At 43.2% G+C, this 19,644-nt stretch overlaps 1 protein-coding gene across 19 annotated transcripts in view; it reads right to left on the bottom strand.

The window, feature by feature from the left end:
• Window positions 1-15,331, bottom strand: part of SNAP91 (synaptosome associated protein 91) — a 156,368-nt gene extending 141,037 nt beyond the window's left edge. For 5 of the 19 annotated variants that reach the window (XM_017345255.3, XM_051855483.2, XM_070073828.1 and 2 more), the window contains exons 1-2: window positions 14,621-14,908; window positions 13,576-13,736 (exon numbers count right to left, since the gene is read on the bottom strand). In XM_017345255.3, the coding sequence (XP_017200744.2) occupies window positions 13,576-13,705 (130 nt within the window). In that variant the 5' untranslated portion in view covers window positions 13,706-13,736; window positions 14,621-14,908. Of the gene's footprint in view, window positions 1-13,575; window positions 13,737-14,442; window positions 14,580-14,620; window positions 14,910-15,125 lie in introns of those variants that run through there. The other 14 variants (XM_051855489.2, XM_051855491.2, XM_051855492.2 and 11 more) reach the window with 6 other exon arrangements.
• Window positions 15,332-19,644: the final 4,313 nt, after the last annotated feature.

Raw genomic sequence — 19,644 nt, 5'->3', positions numbered from 1 at the left:
GTACTCGAGTAGTTACGCCAGATCAGGGAAAACATGTCTTTTGGGGACTGGCTATTTCACTAACGCCAGTTTCCAGTTGTATCCACTGGTTCTTACATTTGGGCTTAAACATCACTTCCTCTGCAACACAATGCCACAGGAATCTTCCCCTTCCCTGTTAAAACTTGGTTCTTTTCGAAACACTTGAAATTATGTCTTTCATCATTCAGCATCCCCTAAGTCACAAGCTCTCTGATATAGAGTTGTATATATCTAATTCTCCATGGTATTCCTGTCTCCTGGGACAATTCCTAGCCTTTGATAACCATCCAAATATTTGTTAAATGAATAAATAATGGGACTGTGCTACATAAGCTGCCAAAAGCCTCAACACAGAAAGTACGTTCTAATTTCTCCAAATAGGTCATTAGAAAACAAGTTAAATATGTTGACATTTTTGCTCTTTCACAAAGTCAAAGGATCTTAGGTTTTGGGTTAAGCTTGTATCCTTTCCTCACTACTATTCTAAAAATCCCCAGGTTATTAATGGTCATATTACCAAGTTATTGAAGAATAACACTAAAAACATAGTAATAAAATATTTTCAGCAAAAATTGAAAGTATGTAACCACTTGCAAAATTGTGCTTTTCTTTTCTAACTATCCTTACCATGCATAATATAAATACTTATACACATTAAGATGGATATTGAAAAGCCATGCTGCTCCACTTGTGATCCAGCTCTCTGCTATTGCACCTGGGAAAGCAGCGGGTAATGGCTCAAGTCCTAGAGCCCCTGCACCCACAGGGGAGACTGGGAAGAAGCTCCTGGCTCCTGGCTTCGGATTGGCTCAGCTCTGGCCATTGCAGCCATTTCGGGAGTGAACCAGCAGATTGCAGACCTCTCTCTCTCTCTGTCTCTCTGTCTCTCTCTCTAACTCTTTCAAATAAATAAAATAAATCTTTAAATAAAGTAAAATAAATCTATAAAAAATATTACAACATAGAAATGACACAGGCAAAGGCCCAAAAGTAATACAGAGTAAAGCCAATGAATTACAAAGTAACTCAAGAATGAACTAGTGTGTGTGTGTGTGTGTGTGTGTGTGTTGTGTGCACAAAAAACAAAGGACAGGAAAATAGACTGATTCTATTTCCAGCATACAGGTGGACTACAAGGAGAAAACACCTGATAAACTAGATAAATACTGCAGGCATCCTTCCACCAAGTTGCAGAAAAAACACATGGTAAAGCAATACTGCAGAGAAGCCTGTCTTGACGGCATGTGTCAATCTGAGTGGTCTACGGGCTAAGATGTTAACAGCCCCGTGTAGAACAGAAGACAGAACTCTGGGACTAAGAAAAGTGATGAGTGAGAAATGAGACATTCATATTGGGATACTCAAAAGGTTACTTCTTAGTAAAATAAGGGGAAAAAATGGCTGGCAACGTGGCTCACTAGGCTAATCCTCCGCCTGTGGCACCGGCACCCTGGGTTCTAGTCCCTGTTGGGGTGCTGGTTCTGTCCCAGTTGCTCCTCTTCCAGTCCAGCTCTCTGCTGTGGCCCGGGAGTGCAGTGGAGGATGGCCCAAGTGCTTGGGCCCTGCACCTGCATGGGAGACCAGGAGGAAGCACCTGGCTCCTGGTTTTGGATCGGTGCAGCACACTTGCCGTGGCAGCCATCTGGGGGGTGAATCAATGGAAGAAAGACATTTCTCTCTGTCTCTCTCTCTCACTGTCTAACTCTGCGTGTCAAAAAAAAAAAAAAAAAAAAAAAAAAAAAGGAGGGGGGGACATAAAAGAATACCTTTCAACAAAGAGAGACAACGGAAAAATATGTACCACTCATCCTAGGTTGTAGACAGATGGGAGTGGAGGGATCTCTGGGGCATTTGTTTCCATAGTTTTCCCTTCACCCAATTTTGTGATGGCAATTTATAGTACAGATACATACTCTGATAACTAAAACTTTTAAAGCCATATATGTGTCAGCATTTATAATTTTGCAGATTCTACAAAGTTACTATGGGACACATATCACGTATTTAGCAATGCCCCAACATAAGGAAGTTCACCATAAAGTGATAATTAAGGGGCCGGTGCTGTGCCATAGCAGGTAAAGCCACTGCCTGCAGTGCCAGCATTCCATATGGGTGTCTGTTCCAGTCCCAGCTGCTCCATTTCTGATCCAGCTCCCTGCAAGTGGCCTGGGAAAGCAGTGGGAGATGGCCTGAGTGCTTGGGTCCCTGCACCCATGTGGGAGACCCAGAAGAAGCTCCTGGCTCCTGGCTCCTGGCTTCAGCCTGGCCCAGCCTTGGCCATTGCAGCTGTTTGGGGAGTGAACCAGCAGATGGAAGATTTCTCTGTCTCTGTCTCTCTCTCTCTCCCCTTCTCCCTCTCTCTTTCTCTCTGTAAGTCTGCCTTTCAAATAAATAAATCTTTAAAAAAAAAAAGTGGTAAGTAATGTTTCTGCAGCTTAACATATGAACCTTCTTGGTAGGCAATATAAAAACTATATGTCATATATCATATACTATATATATAACTATATATGTATATTAACTTTTGCCACCAAATGATTTATGAAAACAATTTGTGTTTCAGAGATTTCTAGATTTCCAAATTGTGAACAAGGATTTTGAAGGTGAGCCTGTACTACATGGGAAGCTCTAAGAGCAAGCATCAACCTCAAGTGCTCCCAGGATGGCAGCACCTGTGTGCCATATCTGGTTCCCTCCAGGTGACCTTAGACTTCCTATGATTCCCACAGATGAAATTCTGTCCAACAAAATCTCAGAGTCTAAAATTACAGCACACACGAGGAAACATCAAGATTGACTGTCAGGCAAGCAACAGCAGAAACGTAACTTCATGAGCGATACTATACAAAACTGATTTTGCTTAAAGTGGTACAAAAATAAAAGCACCAAAATAATGTGACCAAGAAACATGTCACCCAAAAAGAGGAAAAATTTGAAAAATTTTAAAATAGAATATATACATGAACAAAATTAAAAACAGAGTTTGTGAAAATCAAGGACAACTTAGGTAAAGAGAGAATTAATAGACTGGCAAACATCTAAACAGAAAAGAAGGCACTAGAAACTAGAAACTGTCTGTGTAGAGATATAGAGATGTAATAAAGTCTAACATGTCTCTAAACATGTTTGAAAGAAAATGGGTGGGGGCTAGCCCTGTGGTGTAGTGGGTTAAGCTGCCGCCTGTGGTGCCAGCAACCAATATGGGTTCAATTCCCAGCTGCTCCATTTCTGCTCCAGCACCCTGCTAATGTGCCTGGGAAAGCAGTGGATGATGGCCCACATCTTAGGGCCCCTGCACCCACGTGGGAGACCTGGCTCCTGGCTTCGGATCGGCTCAGCTTTGGCCATTGGGGCCATTAAAGGAGTGAACCAGTGGATGGAAGACCTTTCTCTCTCTTTCTGTGACTCTGCCTTTCAAATAAATAAATAAATCTTAGAAGGAAAGAAAAAGGAAGAATGAAAGAGAGAGAGAAATAATGAAATAAAGAGAGAAGGAAGGAAGGAAGGAAGGAAGGTGGGTGGGGGGAGGGTGAAGGCAACAACCATCACAACTGAAAGAATTTTCCAGAACTTATGAGAGACATGAATTCTCAGATTCAAGAAATTCAACAAGTTCCAAATAGGATAAACAAAAGGAAAGCTACCCTCTAGACACAGTTACACAATAGAAGGACAAGACAAGATTGAAAAGGCCCCCATAGAATTAAAGGGTTTACCTATTAAAGGCTTTACCTAGAGGCAGGTAGACTGCTGGATGGATTTAAGGACAATGGAAGTTAAATGAATGAAACATTACCTTCAAAGAGAAAATAACTGTCAATCTAGAAATACTGTCCTTCAACATCATGTACAAAATAGAAAAGTTCTGAGTTAAAAGCGGGGTTTACTAGTAAGGAACCATGCTCAGGAAGCTTCAGAAGGATACAGTGTGTTGGTGGGGGAAGGGCAAGTGACCTAAGTGGTTTCGATAAATAAAAATTCAAGAGAAAATCTTAGAGATGATGACAAAATGGCAAGCAGAAAAGTCATTTACAAGGTAGATGTACAAATAACTATAACTATAGCGTTTCTGTATGTTCTCAGTGTGCATCACAACAACAATAAAGACATGAGAGCATAATGAACACACTGGCCAAGGACAGCATGTAGGCAGATGTGGGTGGTTAGAAGTCAATGTTCTTAAATTTCTTTGATTAGAAAAAATAAATATTAATCTTTTTATTTATTTTTCTTTCTGATTTTGCCTTTTATTTTTAATTTTTAAAGGTTTACTTCTTTATTTGAAAGTCAGAGTTACACAGAAAGGAGAGAGAGAGAGAGGGAGGGAGGGAGGGAGGGAGGGAGAAAGAGAGAGAAAGAGGTCTTCCATCCTTTGGTTTACTCCCCAGTTGGTGTCATGGCCAGAGCTATGCTGATCTGAAGCCAGGAGCCAGGAGCCAGGAGATTCTTCTGGGTCTCACACTTGAGCCATCTTCTACTGCTTTCCCAGGCCACAGCAGAGAGCTAGATCGGAAGTGGAGCAGCTGGGTCTTGAACCAGTGCCCATATGGGATGCTGGCACTGCAGGCGGTAGCTTTACCCGCTATGCCACAACACCAGTCCCAATCTACTTTAGACTTATGCATATTGCATATTAGATGTTTAGAAGTAATCACTAAAATGGTAGATATAGTTGTATAAAGCTTCCAAACTATAGAAAGGTAAAGTAGAAATTAAAAGTTGACACAACTGAAAGTAGGAAGTAAGAATAAGCATGGAGAAGAAGTAAGAGCTAACTCATCAAGGGGTTAAGTTACGTATAAGTGTGTGTGTGTATGTGTGTGTGTATAATAGCTACAGTGGTAGTACTGGCAGTAACGGTATTAGTAGTAGCAATTGTACCAGCAATGGTTAGCAGTAGTAGTGGTAAGTAATATCTGATCCTCATTGCAAATTTGTGTGTCAAACTTTGGATTAGGTATTTTACATCCATTATCTCTCTTATTTCTCACCAAAAGTACGGTAAATACTATTTTTTTTTTTTTGACAGGCAGAGTGGACAGTGAGAGAGAGACAGAGAGAAAGGTCTTCCTTTGCTGTTGGTTCACCCTCCAATGGCCACCACGGCCGGCACGCTGGGGCCAGCCGCACTGCGTTGATCTGAAGGCAAAGCCAGGTGCTTATCCTGGTCTCCCATGGGGTATAGGACCCAAACACTTGGGCCATCCTCCACTGCCTTCCCGGGCCACAGCAGAGAGCTGGCCTGGAAGAGGGGCAACTGGGACAGAATCCATTGCCCCGACTGGTACTAGAACCCAGTGTGCTGGCGCTGCAGGCGGAGGATTAGCCTATTGAGCCGCGGCGCCGGCCAGGAAAATACTATTATTAATCTTCATTTTACAGGTGAGGTTTATTACTGTCGCTCCCCCTCTTCGTGGAGGAACGACACAGGACCCTGCGCTGTTCTTTTGTCTGCTCGGCCCTCCCCGGGTTTGCTGCTGGTTCTTCCCGGGTTGGCTGCCGTCCCTTGCACCTCCGTGGAAGGGCGGTTCCCCCTGCCACATTCCCCACTTCCGTGGGGGAGCGGCACACCGCCGGCCGGCTCTCTCGGGGGCTGCACAGGTGTTCCCTCAGATGTTCCCCTTAGATGTTCCTGGTGCATGTTGTCTCTCTCCTCCTTTATAGTCCTCTTCCGCCAATCCCAACTCTGCTACCCACACACCGAGTACGCTGCTCTCCTCCAATCAGGAGTAGGTCCTACAGTTTATTGGTTGAACTGGAGGCAGCTGTGTAGAAGCTGTTTCCCTTCTCAGCGCCATATTGTGGGAGAGCAGATGCATAGAATAAGTCTTAATTCCAGTAACTTAGTCTAGTCCGAGTTGCTCCCCACAATTACAGATATAAACCAGGGCAGAAAACTAAAGATGGAGATTTCAGAGAGTTTTTAAATAACCGATCACCCACTGGATTTGAAAGACGAGAGAGAAATCTCGGGTTAGTGATTTGGGCAATTGAGTGGGCAGTTCCTGGCACCCAATAGCAATTCTAATATTTCATGCACAAATGAAGCCATTAAAAGACACAGAATATCCAAAGAGGGAGAGAGTTGTATCAGTCTCCTTTGGAATGATGAGTTTCCCCTCTTTCTAGAAACTGGCTGTGGAAATTAAACAAAAACAACAAGGATAAGAGGTTAGCTGCTGGAAAGAGATCATAGAGTCCCCAGGAATTGTGTTGGGGTGGGTTTTGCTTGTTTTGAATGAGAAATGTTTATAAGAGAGATGAAAGGAAAGGTAAAAGACTGAGAGAATGGCTCATGTGGAAAGGAGGAGAGGAGTGATATATAATTTAAAATAACAGCGCTGGGCAAGTGTTTGGCCTAGTGGTTAAGATGTCTGGTGAAACACCTGCACCCCATATCAAAGTGCCTGGGTCTGATTCCTGGATCCAGCTCCTGATTCCAGCTTCTTGCCAACTCAGACCCTGGGAGGCAGCAGGTGATGGCTCAAGTATTGAAATACAAGTGCTATCCCTGGGAGAATAATCAAATGATCAGGCCAAAAACCAAAACCACACAAACTGGGCAAAGATGTATTTTCTGTCTCTCCTGAGTGGCCAGAAATGGCACATCATAAAATCCTTCAGAAGATACTAGACTCTCTCTAGAGACACATAATAGAGAACCTGAGCCTACACAATGTGTGAAGGGGATGCTCTGACAACTTGGACTTAGGAAAACAGCTTCAGGGTACAATTCTTTAGATTCAGGTTTGTGCCTCCATCCAACTGCTCCGAGAAAGAATTCATCATTTCTGATTCATAGGTCATTGTACAACCTACACTGGGATATGCCATTAAACTATTCTCCCCTTTACAAGAAAGAAAAAATAGAGCAATTCCCCCATTACCAAATGCCTAAGAAAAAAGACACAGCCAACATTTACCTTTACCAACAAACAATATATTTCTCTAAAAAGAGATACTAATCTAGAAAAGGAGACTGGAGAATAAATGTTTTAATGGCCAGAATGTGGCTTTTCAGATTATTTAGATTCACAGTGGGGGCTGGCGCCTGCAGTGCCAGCACCCCATGTGGGCACCAGTTAAGTCCCAGCTGCTCAACTTCTGATCCGGCTCTCTGCTGTGACCTGGGAGAGTGGTGGAAGATGGCCCAGGTCTTGGGCCCCTGCATCCTCATAGGGGACCCTGAGGAGGCTTCTGGCTCTTGACGTCAGATTGGCTCCTCTGGGAAGTGACCCATTAGATGGAAAATCAACCTCTCCCTCTCTCCTCCCACCCCCTGTCTCTCTCTCTCCCCCTCTGCTTCTCTTTAACTCTGCCTTTCAAATAAATAAATAAATCTTTAAAGATAAATAAATACATAATTCACAGTGGTTATATCTGAAGGTCTCTGCGGAGATGCTAGCTCAGCAACCAAGTCTCCTAACATACAACTCTGTAAGAAAAGCCCCCTCGGCCCTCAGGGTATAGGGTCCTATGTCACTTCTGACCTTCTTTACCAAGTTGCTGAAACCAGGAGAAGCTCTGAGGAGCACCCCCTATCTCAATGTCAATCAATCAACCAGAAGGGAAGATGTAATATATTTAAAGTATATTTATTTGTAAAAAGCTAAGCGTGAAATCTATGGCAAACAAATGCACAGATTAGATTACAATGAAGTCTTCAGCAGCCATTAATTTAACATTAATACTCATGTGGCAATGTATCAAGATTCTACATTTATTCAAACAGGCTAACAACATAATTTTACCTATTGTTCCTTATATACATGTGTTTTTAAATTTTTAAGAAATCAATTTCAGTTGCCAATTTTATACTGGTTCTAACAAAGTATCTGCCAATCACACTGATCACAGAAAAGGGGATGGGGACTTAAAGTGACCCAAACATCTTTAACATTATACCATTAAAAGGACTCATCTGAAAATGAACCAGAAAAATTACCACTCCACTAGCTGATATGAAGCCTGCTGAAATATTTTTAGGTCATTTCTAAAATTTGCTCCCTCCTATTGCCCAAGACTCTTGGTAAATCTCCCATTTTCCCTGCTCCCCCAATCCCTGAACCTCACATGATCCCTTCTAGCCCCTCATGGGATATGGAACATCAGCCCAGAATGCCACAGGACCTCACAGATTAGACCCTTTATAGATTGATGAAATGAATGACAGATTCAATGTTTTTCAGATCTGTACTTCCCCCATCTCTTCCTGATGGCCTAAAATATAAAAGTAAAATATAACTGTTGAAACCATCTCCACAACTGGGCTGGGTCTTCGGGTGAAATCAATAAGGAAGAGAGAGTGCTTTCCAACAGAAAAATGAGGACAATTGGCTTCAAAACAAAATACATGTACAGAAAGTTAGCATAATTCTCATATTAGAAGATACCCCAAGGTTCAGTAATCTTGGATACATTGTTCCACTTAATTTTATTCAATAAGCTTTGTTTATTTTTTGGAACTTTAAGTATATATAGAAATTTATATTAATCACAAGCAAAAATATATAGCACACACTGAATTTGTATAAAAATTGCCTAGAGGTAAAAAAGATTTTATTTGTGCTAAGTAAGTTTATGTAAGGTAAATTGCAATTCAGGCTTACATTTTCATTCTGTTTTTACTCACAAAATATTTTTTTATAGATTTTTATGAGCCAAATTATGGCAGCATAAATTTTATAATGCTTTACAATATTTTCTTGGATCAAAACAAAGTCTATATCTCCTACTACCTTTACCAGACACTCCTATAAGAAATACATTCTTAATTTTGCTTAACTTGGGAGGAAGAGAAGCATTAGTAAAATTCTAGTATCTCTCAAATAGCAGATTCAACACTTGAAACACTTTCTTTTTATGTGGGACAAGCTTGTCATCACAAACCTTCAAGAAGTTTTAATATTGGAAAAAACTAGATTATTGATAATCACATTGGGTTTTTCTTAGGTTAGGTTTGATGTTAATAGAAATGTCGTTTGAATTTTGATTATGTTAAGTGGGATAGTTAACGATGTAGTATATACAGAAATTGTTCATCACACTTCTACCAGCTGAAATGAATCTTACACCAGGACTGCACAGCTTTCAATGTTCCCTCTGCAGGTATTTCTTTGGTGCAACTTTATTTTTTGGTCTAATCTTGACACAGTATTGGATGCATGCTAGGTACCTACTCTGGATGCTTTCCCTTTTTATTTGAGTGGGTCTATCCTTTGTCTATGAACTACAAAACAGAAAGGGAAAACTCACTAAAGGGAAGAACATTTGTTACCAAGAAGGTGAATACTTGTTGAGTCCTGGATGTTTTATATGCCATCAAATAGGTACAACAAAAAGTAACATGTGAAAGGAGTTGATGATGTATACAGAGGTACTCAGAAAAATTAATGTCAAATTACCATTGATTAGGTGCTTAACCATCATTTGTAAAGGGGAACACTATTATAATCCAAAAGGACCACAAAACACATAACCTGTATTTAGATCCTTAAGGTTTACCATACCCTTTAAGTTTGATATATAACTATCAATTTGGGGGGATGGCTTTCTGAATATTTTCCCCTCAAGAAACATACTGTTATTGAAAAAAGGAAAAACTATGAGAAGGCAGATAGATACATATTTTTATATCACCGCCTTCTTATTATGTGTAATTCTTTCTCCAGATGTTAACAAACCATTTCTTCAAGTGTATAGGTTATGTATCTATTTGAAATGCAGAGTTACAGAGAGAGAGGAAAAGAGGGGGCAGGGAGAGATCCTCTATCCTCTATCCGCTGCATCACTCCCCAATAGTTGCAATGGTCAGGACAGGGCCAGGCCAACGCTAGGAGCCTGAAATTCCATCCAGGTCTCCCATATGGGTAGCAGGAACCCAAGTAGGTGGGCCATCTTTGCTGCTTTCTCAGACGCGTTAGCAGGGAGCTGGACTAGAAGTGGAGCATCCAGAACTTGAACAGGCACCCATATAGGATATCAGCATAGCAGGAGGTGTCTTAACCCACAGTGCTACATGCTGGTTCCTAAACTAACCCTTTAATTAATAAATACACCTTTCATAAGACTTCTGAGTCCAATTACCCAGTAGGCTTTTAAAAAGTCATAGACTCAAAAACTCTATTCTTATAATCTTCTAATCCAAAACCTCAAACTAAAAAGTTATATACAAGTCAAACTAATGATAAATTAAACTTCTTAAAATATTTCAAATGTCAGGGCTGGCACTGTGGTGCAGCAGGTTAAGCTGTCGTTTGCAATGCTGGCATCCCATATGAGCACAGGTTGGAATCCTGGCTGCTCCACTTCCAAGCCAGCTGCCCACTAATGTGCCTGGGAAAGCTAGAGAAGATGGCCCAAAATCCTTGGGCGCTGCTACCCACATGGGAGACCCAGATGGAGTTCCAGACTCCTGGCTTTAGCTTGGCCCAGCCCTGGCAGTTAAAGCCACTTGGGGAGTGAACCAGCGACTTAAGATCCCTCCCCCTTTCCATCCCCTCCCCTTTTCTCTCTCTATAACTCTGCCTTTCTAAATAAATAAATATCCTTAAAATTCTCAAATGCCAGACTCTACATTTTGTGCTCTTTTCCAAGTATTTAATATTTCTAAAACTAAAACGCCAACTACTTAAAAATGCTTCAATGACTGTATGTTTAATTATGTGTTTGCATGTTTGAATAACAAGTGTGATTCACTTTTATAACTGTTGTGTTACTGAAAACCTGTGAATAAATTACTGAGGGAGTCTACCACTTTTTAAAGGAACTTCAAAAGGCGTCCTGAACAAAATCATCTTCTTCAAATGCATACAGACATAAAATCATTTTTTATATTCAGGTTTTCCATGTCACTTTTTTTTTTTTTTTTGACAGGCAGAGTTAGACAGTGAGAGAGAGAGAGAGAGAGAAAGGTCTTCCTTCCGTTGGTTCAACCCCCAAATGGCTGCTACAGCCGGCGCTGCGCCGATCCGAAGCCAGGAGCCAGGTGCTTCCTCCTGGTCTCCCGTGTGGGTGCAGGGCCCAAGCACTTGGGCCATCCTCTGCTGCCTTCCTGGGCCACAGCAGAGAGCTGGACTGGAAGAGGAGCAACCAGGAAAGAACTGGTGCCCCAACTAGGACTAGAACCCGGTGCGCTGGCGCCTCAGGTGGAGGATTAGCCTAGTGACCCCGACGCCAGCCCATGTCACCTTTTCTTATAATAGGACATATTAGTAGTGTGATAACTATCTTTCCAAATTCCACTGAAAGGTTGGTTTTAAGTGAAAGCTAATTGATTCCACAATTTATTGGAAAAGTAAAAGATTAAAAAGAAAAAGACCCATTAACCTATACACCTTAGTGCTTGGATCTTTTATTCACAGAATGATGATTTTTTTCATGCATATTATAGCAATTGCCATGTGCAGGCTGTGATGCTCAGTATCACACAAAGCCAAGCAAGCAGGGGAAATATTTGGGAGATTAGACCATTTAGGCTAACACGGGTCCTTCTTCACTCCCACCTCCACCCCTGCAGAAGGTACTCAGAGAGTCTGGAAAAACAGAATGAAAAGATACTGGGCATTTCCATGAACTTTCTGAAGTGCCTTCATATCCTAAATAAACTACAAGCAGAAGTCAGTTTCAGCGGTTAAAAGCTATGAAAGGCAATGAACTTCCTTGAAACTTAAGCGGACACAAATTAACGACATAAAGATCAGTGCCTAGCATATAGTAACTGCTCAATAAATCTTTAACTCATGACTATGCACATTAATAATTCAATATCAGCTCCTATTTCAGCTGTTACTTTTAACATGGACTCCCCCAGCAAGTTCTACATCTTCTAAGTCACCCCATTCACTAGTATGTACTAGAGATATGGAAACCTGCCCTATTCAAAAATATCAGAAGCCTTTTCCAGATCTGAAAGCCAAAGGGGACTCAATGTTTCCCTCCGGAAGAGACAGACATATCTAAATGATGTTTCAATGAAATGCTCAGACCCATGAATGCTCCCTAGAATACGCTGATTATCATCTTCATGACGGATTATCAGCAGGTGGTAACTTCATGACCTATGCGCTTTCTACTATCAGAATTTTCTAGACTTAACACACATCTTCAAGACATGAGTCACCCTTTGAGAGTTGGGGAAACTGATGGAAAGATGGCTAAATGATTCAGCATGCTGCAGCAAAACGAGCTGGTCATGAATTTGTAATTTCCACCTCTGTGAGGTGTCCTGGCCCTAGTGGCCTCTCTTACTCTGTGCTGCATATATAACATATGATACTCGAAGCAATACATTTCGTTGAACATTCTCTTAGGAAAGGAGTGATGGTGCTTACCCTAAGACAAGCTTCTGGAAATGAAACTATTTAACTCGATGGACAGCAGGTTCACACGACTGGACAACTCTCCCAGTGTCTCACTGTCATTTTCATCAAGCCTTGTCTCCACAGGGATAGCACTAGAGTCAGTCTAACACTAGTGCCATTTTCTAGGCTGTACCAAGAGACAATAGGGGAGGCCCTGGGGCAAAAGCAACCCAGAAAACCAGCAAAGGCAGCAAGCTGGGGAAATGGGTATACTTATACCTGTGTCCCTCATGCCAACACTGATGTCTACGAATAAACATCAAACAGGCCAGAAGATCCCAAGCAGGTGAAAAAGCCTGAACAGCAAATAAAAAATACATTCTGATGCAGCCACATTTGTAAGAAACTTCACTACGCAAGGCAAGTGAAAGTCATTTTCTCAGCCTAACTGTGCCTTCCATATCAGAAGATGTACCATGTTAATCAAATGAAAGATCTCAGAAACACATTAATAAAATCAAATAAGCAATATGACAAAAAAGGAAAGCCCTATGAATTTCATGTCTTCATGTAAGTTGGTACCATCTCAAAAGCTGGGCAAGTCCATCTATTCTGGGACCACATGCAGCCATGCCTCCCAGCATTTTCTGAGAATGGCACAAAGTGTGCCAGGGTATCCAATAAAATTGCCATTATCTATGAAGTGCCAGCTCCTCAGTCAGTGATCTGAATTCGTCTCAGTCTGGTGTGGCAACCCACAATACACTCTCACACACAAAACCCCAGTAGCAACACTGAAAAAGATGGCACTATTTCAGAACTACTCAAAATGTATTTAGGAAACGAGTAGGCCAACAAGGTTGACCTTCCATTAATCTCTATTTTTTTGTTTGTTTGTTTTCTTTTAACTATGCAATCCCCAATTTCCTCTCAACTGGAATGGGAGAGGAAGTAGAATACAAATTAAAAAATATATATGTATATATATATAAATATGAAAGGCCAAAAGCACCTAACCCGGAAAGCACAAGTTCTCCTATCTTATGAAATACAGACACATATTTTTTTCCTTTCCTCCACCAAAACTCGGAGGTCAACCGGAGGAAAAAAACTGCTCGGAAGACAAGGGTTCAGGGCTGACCCCAGGCGACACCGCCACTATTGAGAGCTCCAAGGCCGCAGCGTGGCCAGCCAGCCTGCGCCGCCCGCCTCTGCCGCGCGCATATCCCCCCTTACATAAAGAGATGCTTACAGTCCAGGTGCTTTTTCTTGGGGCCCATCACTTCATGAGTGGTGGCTTTGCAGACCGCTCTGGCTACCGCAGAGCCCGTCACGCTGTACTGAGCCGCGGCGATCCGATCCGTGAGCGTTTGGCCCGACATCTTCTCCCGCCGCGTCTAACCGCCTCCTCTTCTGCAGGAAAAGGAGAGCGAGACGGTCCCGTTTTAACCCGAGACCCTACCCTCTGAGCACCCAGGCCCTGCCTCCTCCAGCCGCACAGCGGCTCTCTGCTCCGCCGTCCCCGCCCTGGCACCACCTCTCGGGGCCAGCCACGCGCCAGGCTCGGCTCCGGCGCCGCGAACCAGGGGGTCCTGGCCAGGAGCAGATGGGTCACGGAACCCCAGCACGGGCTCCGCTCCCAGCATCACGACACCTTCCCCATCCCTCCCCCACGGCCGGTGCGGCCGGCCTCACCGCTGTCCATCAGGACTTTCCCCGCAACCTGATCCCCGCGTGCCGCACCGGCCCGGCGAACGTCCGACTTAGTCCCCGGGCGACGCGCCCACCCGGTGCCCATCTCCCCCATCCCCGCCGTCGCGGCGTTGCCCGTTAGCAGCCCGCAGGCTTCGGCGTATGGATCGGGTACCCAAGCCTTGGCCACTTCCCTCCTCCTCCTCCTCGGGCTGCTGCAGCAACGGCCCTGTCCTCCCTCGGTAGCGGGGGAGATTATCCTAGCGTTGCGCCATGTTATGCCCTTGCCTCCCCTGGCTTCCCCGCCGGCGCCTCCAGCACCCCGCGGAGGTCCTCCGTGCGGGCTCGCACCCCTCTTCCACCCTAGTCCGCGTCGCAGAGGTCGCCCCGGGGTTCTGCAGAGGTGCCGGGTCTCGGAGCGCCTCACCCTACGTGGCTCTGGAGCAGAGCTGGGCTGCCTCCCAGCCCAGCCCCCGCTCGCCCCCGAGCGCGCCGCGGAGCTGTCACCCGGCCACTGCCCTTCTCCGCGCCCTAGGATTATCCTCCCGGATCCCCGCGGGGCCCTGGCGCGGGGAGGGGGCCGAGCGCCGGCCGCCGATACTCACCCCGCCCCAGGAGCGGCGCCGCCCGCCGCAGGATGAGGGGAGCCTGGGCCGCGGAGCGAAGCCGCGGCGGATGGGTGTGTGCAGCCGCTCGCGGAACCGGCGCCCCGGAGCGCGCGATGCCTCCGCCCTGGCCGGGCCCCCGCCCTCAGTTCCGTGGTCCCTGCGCCCGCCGCCCGTGGCCCCAAGGAGCCGCTACACGCCCGCCGCCGCCGCCGTCGCCGTCTCCTCCGCCCGCGCTGCCGCGTCTCTCCAGCGCTCCGCGCTGCGTCCCCATCCCCGCCCCCACCTCGGCGGTGGCTCCTCCAACGAGTCAGGTGACGGCGGCGGACAAACCCGGGCGAGCCGGCTGCGGAGCGCCTCGCCGCCCCCTCCCACTACTCACACACGCCGCCCCCAAGGGCCGCAGCTTAAAGGCGCGGGGGGTGGGGGAGCGGTGCGTGAGCATCCCCGGCTAGCGCGAGCCGAGAAGCGGGAGGTGTGGGGAGGCAGGGAGGCCGACACCCACCTAGCAGGCCACCTTCTGGGGAGTAGGGGGCGGCAGCAGCCCCTCCGCCCGCCCGCTCCGCGCTGGCACACCTGCCCGCTGACTGCGGGATCCACCGTGGGCTGCGGGAGCGATGCCCGAGTCGGGCGAGTGGGCTTCTCCGTTCTGCTCGGTGAAGGCCAAGGCAAGGACGTCGCAGCGTGCTGCCTGGCAGAGCCCAGCCCCTTCTCCCCCACTCTGTCTCCGACACGCCCGCCTGTCAAAGGCTGCCGGGCCCAGATGGGCAGGGCGATTGTAAATGTCAGGTTGTGCCGGCCAGTCGCTGCCATTACCTGAGCGTCTTCAGCTCCTCCGGGCTCCTGGACCTGTCTCAGTGAGGACGGGGAGCCAAGGTGGACAGGTAATTCTAGCCACTTGAGTCTTAAAAGGATACTCAGGTCTGCCGCGGGGAAGAAGAATTAAAAAGCCATTCATTGATTCCTAGATTAAATTCGACAGTGATCGTTTGGGTGTATAAGAAAAACTCTCATCCCCTTAAAAAGTGAATGCTGCCTATTACACACGTGTCTGAATGTCTTATGTCAACTGAAAATCAAGTGTGTGTTTGAATTGCACGCATCGATTTCTAAACAGGGATATGAACTCTTAATTGCTTTACGTGTTGACATTTTCAAACGATGTTATTCATTTTACCCTGCCCCCCCCCCAAAAAAAGAGGTTATTTTAATTTCACAGTAGACTCATGCTCAGAACTTCTTTTGTGAATTTTCCTGACATTTTTGCCTGGCTACAGGTGGCCTCTGTTTGGCCTCGATGATTCACATGTCTACTTCTAGGAACCAAGGTTTTATTGTGTACGTTTCTCTGTGCTCAGTACAGTGTTCAGTATGTGGTTATGACTGCAGCTGTTGCGGCTGATTCTAGCAGTTAGAAACTTGTTGACTAAAGAAGAGACAGTCCAGGAATACCATTGTCAGATTTCAAATTCTGGCCTCACTATATGATCCAGCAAGACCACACCTAGGTATCACTCAAGGGAAATAAGCACATTTCCATGGAAAAGGTTTCTTTCAAATTTTGTGTCAGCTTTATATAATGGCCCCAGACTGGAGGAAAACTCAGAAGTCATTCAACTAGTAAATGGATAAATTACAGTATGTCCACACACTGAATACTACTTAGCAACAACCAGAATCAAACTAATAATGTGGATGGATATCAAATTATATTAGCTAAGCAAAAGAAAAAAAAACACACAAAACACTGCTTACTGTTTGATTTCATGTGATCCCATTCATATGACATGGAAAAGGTAAAGCTATTGAGACAGAAAGTATTTCAGGTGCCAAAGATGGGGGGAAGGGATTGACTACAAGGAGACAGAAGGGAACTTTTTTGTAGTGATGGATGTGTTTTATAGCATCACTGTGATGGTGGTTCAACAGCGGCCATGTATTTCTCAAAAATCATAAATTTATGTACTTAAAATTGGTTAACAAACTTTATGGTATGTAAATTATACCAAGATGTATCTATTTTAAAAACAGCTAGAGAGGCAATAGCAGTATCAAAGACTTCATAATGAACAATATTAATAAGGATAAAGAGGCACAATTCATAGTAATAAAGTTCCATCAAGAGTGTGTAGAGATTCTACATGTTTATATATCTAGGAAGAGAACTTCAAGACAGTATGAAGCCAGAATTAGCAAATACCATTATAAGGGGATATGAACAAGTTTACAAACTTCAGGATTTTTGTAATTGCTAGGACAAGTAGAGAGAAAACAGAAATAGATGATTTAAAATAGCTCCATCAACATATTTGACCTAATTGACAATTATAAAATATGTCACCCAGGAATGGTGTAAATGTTCAAGTTCTCTTTGCACATTTACCAGGAAAGCCCATGTTCTAGGCCATATAGCTATCTCCAATAAATTTAAGAGGATTACAATCATGCAAATTGTATTCCATAAGTTGTGTAATTTAAGTTGAAATCAGTAACAGATGAATACCTGAAAAATCTCTAAATGTTTGTTCATGTAAATAGATAAAAATCAATGAAACTGAAAGCCGTTTCTTTGAAAATATCAATACAATCTATAAACCCTTCACCAGACTAACCAGGGGAAAAGAAGAAATGACACAAGTTTCCTATTTCAGAAATGAAAGAGGGGATAGATGTTATGGACATTCAATGGAGAAGAAAATGTTGGAAGCAACATTATGTCAATAAACTAGACAGTTTACATAAAACAAGGAAATAGTGTAGAATAATCACTCTCCAACAGTCCAGCAGTGATGTCATTTCACATATGTTGTTATTAATTAAGAAGTTTTGAGCAAAGAACATTCCCAATGATTAAAATAATGGAACCTGTGAGTAATTTACTTTCAAAAATAAGGTGGAATGGATTCAAGGTCAGTCTGTATCATGTGAAATTACTTAGAGTGCTCCGGGAAGTATCCTTGACATGCTATTCATGTCTCTGGTTGTGTGCAAGGATGGATCATGAAAAATATGTGAAAATCTTTTAGCTGTTGAAGTGTCATATACAATTTGGTAAACTATTTGTGCCTTATACAAATTAATAATCATGTCATGGGTAGAATCAACACTGAAATGTGGGTTGTTTTTGGAAGAACTTATGGAGCTTAGAAAATGGGATGTTTCTGGTGACGAAGGTTAAGAACTGCTAGGTTCTTATATGCAGGAAAATCTCGAATTGCAATCATGAGTGGTATCTACTAACTTGAAAGAATGAAAATTGATTGAAAGAAATACATTAAGATAAAGATAAGATTAAGATAAAGAAAAATTATTCTTTACCAATATATTTTTCTCAAAACCCAGGCACATAATAAACAACTTTCTAAAAAGCATAAGAATTGACATTCAGTACTTTGACAAGCTTAAAGATCTTTTGATCTCTTTCTCTCAGTACTCAAAAAAGCTGCTGTCTATACTAAACACTCAAAAATTTAAAGAAAAATATTAAACTTTTAACACTGCACAGATTTTTCTAAGTCATTGGTTTAATACAAATGTTTTTCTTTGGTTATCAGATTTAACACAGAAAAACCAAACAAACTGTAGTTACATATAGATCTACAATTTTTATCAACACATGAGGACAAATGACTTCAGGCTGTTGGTTTGAGTTTATCTGGAACATCTACCATGTATAAAAGAAGCAGAGAAATAAAGCTGAACACAATCCAAATGTCTCAGGCAAAAATCAAGGTGGAGTTGGAAAATTCTTACCTTTCTCCAAAATCTGTATCACTCTAAGTCAACATTATAGGGTGATTTCATTCCAGAGATGCTTTTCTGTTGAAGTAGAAAAAAATCCGAGATACAAAAATAACCATATTAGTATATATCTTTATTCCTGCACACAAATATGACATCTCTACCCACACTCAAAAGCAATTGGCAACAAAAAGCAAATTTTGATATCCTGAATATACTTGTATTGAGTTGAAAAGATTGTTCCTCTTTTAGATGACAATAAATGAAAGAGACCACAAAATGGGTATGCATTCTAGTGTAGCAAGAAAAATTGTAGGTTACACAAAATATCACTAAGATCGAGAGTCAAACAATTAAATCATCTTAGGGAAATACACTTCATCCATGAACGCATTCAAGTTATTTAAGAATGAAAGTAAATGAAGTATTTTCCAAGTCAGCACAAACATGTTTATTAAGTTTTGTTCTGCCTAAAATTCAGGTTAGAAATGAATTCACCATGGCAACTGGTGTATTCAAAGGAACATGTGCATTTTACATGCATGACAGCATGAAAACAATTTAATACATTTCCATCTTGCTTCTTTGTTTTAAATCTAATGTGACTGTTCTGGTTATCTATTGTATAACAAATGTTGTGGCTTAAAACAATAGATTTTTAGTCTCTCTCACAGTTCTGTGAGTTAACAGGGCTCTCTCTCTATTGGGTGGTTTCCTTGGAAATCTTTCATGTGGTTGTAATCAGGTGACAACTGGGGCTGTAGTCACTGGAAGTCTCTACTGGGCTGCCCAGCATGGCTCTTTCATTCCTATGTCTGGTCATAGAAGCTTGCCATTGAAGCTCAGCTGTGGTTCGGATTGGAGTACCTACATGAGGCCTCACTGTGTGATTAGATACTCATGGCAAGGTGGGCCAAGACAGTTACATTTCTTATTTTGGTGGCTGGCTCCCAAGAGGGAATATTCAAAGGTGGCCTCTCCAAGAAACCTAGGCAGAGCTGTAAGGTTCCTTATAGCCTAAACACCATGCATTGCTAAGTTGTTGTCTGCCTATTAAAAGTAAATTACAGAGAAAACCCAGATCCAAGGGCAGGAGACTATTACTGAGATCTGTTGGGGAACCAACTACCACAGTGACACACAGAAGTCCTTGAGGCGTTTGAAGTTTAAGTGATTCGCCTAAGATTCATTGAGAACTATTAGTAGCTGACCAAAGAAATTACTTGAACACAAATTAAGTACACAGTTTTATTTATTATAGTAATTATTATAATAATTAAAGA

The sequence above is a fragment of the Oryctolagus cuniculus genome, chromosome 5, assembly GCF_964237555.1.
Source record: "Oryctolagus cuniculus chromosome 5, mOryCun1.1, whole genome shotgun sequence".
Classification (NCBI taxonomy): Eukaryota; Metazoa; Chordata; class Mammalia; order Lagomorpha; family Leporidae; genus Oryctolagus; species Oryctolagus cuniculus.
This window is presented reverse-complemented; position numbering and strand designations above follow the sequence as displayed.